A 4,964-nucleotide genomic window follows, 5' to 3' on the forward strand; every position below is an offset into this window, starting at 1 on the left:
AAATTAAACGAAATAAACATTTGAAATATATGAGTTTGTATGTAATGTATGAATATAATATACAAGTTTCACTTTTTAAATGGAATTACTGAAATCAATCTACTTTTTCATGATATTCTAATTTTATGACCAGCACCTGTACTGTAACAGCACAGACACCTCATGCCAACTGTGAAGCACGGTGGAGGACAGCTGATGGTTTGGGCTTGCTATAGCCACTGAGTCGACCACAAACTTCTCTGCAGACCAAATGTTAAACCATCTGTCTGACAGCTGGAGAGTAGAACCAGATTGGATCCTGATGCAACAGAACAATGATCCCAAACACAGCAGCTAGTCTACAACAGAACGGCTCACAAAGAAAAGAATCAAGGTGCTGGAGTGGTTCGGTCAGAGTTCAGATCCCAACCTGGTTGAAATGTGGTGGGACCTGAATAGAGACGAAAGAATGTCTGCAAACCTCAATGAACTGAAGTAACACTGTAAAAAGAAAGTGGGTCAAAGTTCCTCCACACCTATCTGAGAGACTGATAACATAATAAGCGGTCCTGACCATTTTAAAATTGCAGAACCAATAAACCACAATGACTTTCATGTCAGTTTAGTCTCTGCTTTCCATCAGGCCTAAATGGGTTTTGTTCAGGTCTGAGCCCCAGCCTTTCTGACTGTAGGACATTTTATTCAGCTCCAAACCTTTTAAATAAAACAGATGCTTTAGTTTGGAGGGTATGTTCCTCGGCTCGCCGGAGGGTGGCGCTGCAGTTATGATTTTTTTTTTTTTTTTTTTTTTAAAAAGGAGATGTACATCATGTGACTTCAAAGCTTCCTGTTTATCGTTTGTTGGTAAACTTTCAGCACCGGATTGTTCTGTTTGAGCTGTTGTCCACGTTTCCTATTGTCATATCTGGGGTTACTTTTCCTTTATTCGTCTTCTGTCATAAACGCGGTTTCTAAGGAGACATGAGGACGAGACGCTGAGGGAACCTGAACAGGCCCGGGAGGATCCTGGAGGTTTCCTGAGCTCAGGTGACGGGACTTCAGCGTTAGCAGGACCGGACTGTCGGACCGGCAGCAGTTCGCCTTTGTGCCAGAAACATAAAGCCAACAAACCCAACACGGCGCCGGGGTGATGCCTAAGACTCCTACATCCGGGGAGTTGAGCTAGCTTCAGAGCTAACCGAGCTACACCGGCAGCTAGCAGCGGCGGCAGCCGGCCAGCAGCTTGTGTTCTGGGGGTGTAGTGGAGCAGCTCGCCGTTGCCCTGAATTCAAGAGGACTCCCCGGCTCCGGCCCCCTCAAGCGGGCAGTCAGGAAAAAGCTCGCCGGGAAGGGATGGCCTGGTCGGTCTTCCCGTCCCAACGGACAGGGCTCTGCGGTCTTTGAAGGGGGTGAAGTCCGGCTTCAGTCCGTAGGTCGAGGCGCCATGATGGCCGCCTCTCCCTCCGCGGCCGGCGGCTTCACAGCCTCCGGGCTGTCGGTCAGAAAGAGCCAGGAAATCTCGGATTTGATAGATTTATTTTCCAAAACTCAGTACAGAGCAAAGGAAGCCACTGCCCGGGTAAGATATTGGTTTTCCTTGAATTGTAAACCAAAATGTTATGTAAGAATCACTGAATTTAGACTAAATATGGATATTTATCACATAAAGGTCCTGCTGTGGAACCTCTGCAAAGACCAAAAAGTTGTAGTTATATAAAAGACTCGATGTAAATTAAAATGTGTTATGTTTTCAGCATTTTTTCACAGTTCAAGTGTGAAAACACACTGAATCACGTGTTCTGGACAGATATATAGAGTCTAACCTTTGAAACCAGCCTGTCCAAAATAACTATTAAACTCTTCACTGCCGTCAAGTCTGCTTCTACGCTGGTTACAAAGCTTTTCAATCAAAATACACAGAAAAGGTGGAATAATTAACTCACAAGACTTCGTATATATCCATTATTGTAAGCTGCTACTGAGAAGGCAACATTAGTTTTGGGATCCAAATAATATTATGTTATATGTGTGTCATTCTGTGTAACTTTGGTATGTAAGGGTATATGTAACACATTTAATCTGCTGTTTTCCATGGTACCAACCATTCCAAGCTTTCTGATGTTGGTTTGTTTTTACTTTCAGGTGGAGGCGATAGAGAAGCGTTGTCTTGAGCTGTTTGCGAGAGATTACAAGTACAGTATCATCTATAACTCAAATGGAGAAGTGTGTGGCCACTACCCACGTCAGATCGTGTTCCTGGAGTATGAATGTACAGATGTGGATAGAGACAGGTACTTCCTCGCTGCTCGCTCCATTTAATCATTTCCAGGAGCAAAGTCCAGCCGGTACATTTAGTCTGTTTGTTTGTGTCTCTCCTCTAACCTTACTGCCCTGCAGGGGGCAAAGGTCAGCCTACATGTCTGGCTCCTTTTGGCTCAAAAGAGGCGAAGGGGCAAAGTGACGGCTTAGACACTGAGTGAAACAGGAACCATTCCCTCTCACAGCTGGTTAATGCTGCATCTTCCAAACAAACTCCCCCTCCTGTTTTGTCTCCTGACCAACACTCTCCGTTGTTTCAAACACAAACACCACTGAAGTGTTCACTGACAATAAGTCTAGGTTTGCTCTGTTTATGTTGAGTTATAAACAGCTACTGGGATGTCTGAAACATTCAAATCAGAGTTTAAATCCCAAACATGAGTTGACTCCAGGCAGGTGGACATGATCCGGCTGGAGTCCTGCATGTTTCGATTAGAATATCAGCTGAGCATCTTGTAATGGGGACAAAGGTTTGTAATGGTATGTCAGGGTTTAGCCTCTTCAGTGTATTAGGTGTTTGAAAGTGTTTCACTTTGATGCAGAAACTTTTCCTACTCATCAGTCTGTCACAGCGGCCTACTAACAACACATCCAGGTGTTGTGTCATACAGACAATATCCTGTCTGCAGATTCTGTGCATGTCACACAAAGTAAAAGTCAAAACACATCAGCAGCAAACGCCACACTTCAAAGCAGATGTTCCTGGTTACTTCTTCTCTATCACCCCCTGACCAGCACCAACAGTCCCCCACATCCCACGCAGGGTGTGCACAAAGTGGGCCGAGGCTGGTGTGGTGTGTGGGCGAGAAGATAACGTGATTTTCACAAAATAAGCGGCACAATTCGCTGCTCACCTGTTTGCAAACAGTCAATTCAGTGAGACTGCAACAGAAAACCTGTTTTCTCACATTTTTAAGTAGCCAACCAGTGCCCCACAGTCTCAGCCCAGTGAGATACTGCCTTTCTAGGAGCTTTCTTCTGCCTCTACTACAGCAGTCATAAAATGTAGAATTCCAGTTTAATTATGGATGTTTAGAAGTTGAATATCATTAAAGAAATGGCTGTTGCTGCCTGGTTCAGGTTGATGTAAGGACCTCAGACAGTGCAGTAATCCATGGGGTTCTGCAGTGAGGAGACCTGAGGCTGCAGCAGTGATGAGAAAACCAGTTTGATCTGAGAAAACATCAGCTGTATGAGCTTGTTTTATGACAGGGACTGAAGTGGAAACCCTGTGACTGTTTGTGTGAGCAGGTTTGAGAGCTCGGTGCAGATCAGTAAGCTGCAGGACCTGGTGAACCGCAGTAAGCTGGCTCGCTGCAGAGGGAGATTCGTCTGTCCGGTCATCCTCTACAACGGAAAGGTATTTGTCTTTCATGATTACCAGTTAAACCTGATAAACTCTGTGCTGTTCGGTTGTCCCACACAAGATATGAAAGTTATGACTTCCTTTTACTAACAGACCAATAGGAACAGAGCCTGAAATGGTGCCCTTATCAGGGCAATCCTAGCATGTTTGTGGGGGAAAATTCTCCGTCCGTCTGGGTTTAACATTCATGTTTGAGAGGAAAATCTTGATAAGTCACCTGTATGATATTAAAGCCCAGGCTGTGAGTGTGTCTGTAACACTTTCAGTTCTCCAGTGGGTCAGGATCATAGAACATGTCAAAGCTTTTTATTCTGGCTGTGGTTCATTCAGGCTCAGGAGCTGGTTCTGGTTCAGATTGTTCTAATAGTTCTTAAATCCAGTGACAGACATGTTTAGTTTGCAAAAGTTCAGCTGAATGAGATCCAGTGTGTGTTCATTTGGGAACAATGATGTTAAAAAGGTAGAGAAAAGAGATGAATAGATTTTTACGTTTTAGAAAGTGTGAAAGACGGTGTGTCAGATGTATAACTTCATCTTTAAACATCAAGTGTGATGGCTCTTGGTTGTACAGTTTGGGGACATTAAACTTTGATAGATTTCCTGGATGGTAAATCATAGAGTTTTTAGAGACGTTCCACCACACACAGATTTTACTAAGCTGTGTCATTTCTTACCCAGCCCCTGGATGGCGCTAACAGGGATCTGCTGCTGTGAGTTTCCTCTTCAGGTGTTAAAATGCTGTCAGTGTCACAGCCTGCAGACTTGGCAGACTGTCACTGTGAGGATGCACTCAAGCATTTTATGTAAAATCATCCAACTGGAATCTGAATCAATATTTGATTAGATGACCTCAATCGTGAACAATATCAGTAAATAATACGAATGTTGGAGCAATATTATTTTCTAGTCTAATAAAAAGACCGCTCAGTTTTATTTCTAATTGGAATAATGTTGCTGATTAGTTTTAACTTCCAGTGAACCCAATTAATCTAGTTTATTTTAAGTTACTTTTTTTCATCCCATTTCTTTGTTTAGAAATTAGATTTAAATTTTGTTGGTATAGATCCTCAGTCATCCATACATGGCAAACTCTAAGGTCGTATTCAGGCTGTATTCACACCAGGAAAGTCCTTTGGTCCGCTTGTTTGGTCCGGACCAAAAGTGGACTTTATTTTTTTTTGTTTGGTGCGGTTTGCATTCACATTGTGCTTTTTTGTAAGCGGACTATAATTTATAAACAAAGCCACGTGGGTGACGGTCATTGCTCCCATTGGACAGAAAGACGGGGGCAGCGGTTGGA

At 43.5% G+C, this 4,964-nt stretch overlaps 1 protein-coding gene across 2 annotated transcripts in view; it reads left to right on the plus strand.

The window, feature by feature from the left end:
* Positions 1-791: 791 nt before the first annotated feature.
* The window catches only part of mtmr14 (myotubularin related protein 14), a 17,061-nt gene continuing 12,888 nt past the window's right edge, over positions 792-4,964 (plus strand). The window contains exons 1-3 of one of the 2 annotated variants that reach the window (XM_017437135.3): positions 792-1,558; positions 2,122-2,270; positions 3,550-3,658. In XM_017437135.3, coding sequence (XP_017292624.1) covers positions 1,424-1,558; positions 2,122-2,270; positions 3,550-3,658 — 393 coding nt within the window. In that variant the 5' untranslated portion in view covers positions 792-1,423. The remainder of the gene's footprint in view (positions 1,559-2,121; positions 2,271-3,549; positions 3,659-4,964) is intronic. The other variant, XM_017437133.3, reaches the window with a different exon arrangement.

The sequence above is a fragment of the Kryptolebias marmoratus genome, linkage group LG4 (genome assembly GCF_001649575.2).
Source record: "Kryptolebias marmoratus isolate JLee-2015 linkage group LG4, ASM164957v2, whole genome shotgun sequence".
Lineage (NCBI taxonomy): Eukaryota > Metazoa > Chordata > Actinopteri > Cyprinodontiformes > Rivulidae > Kryptolebias > Kryptolebias marmoratus.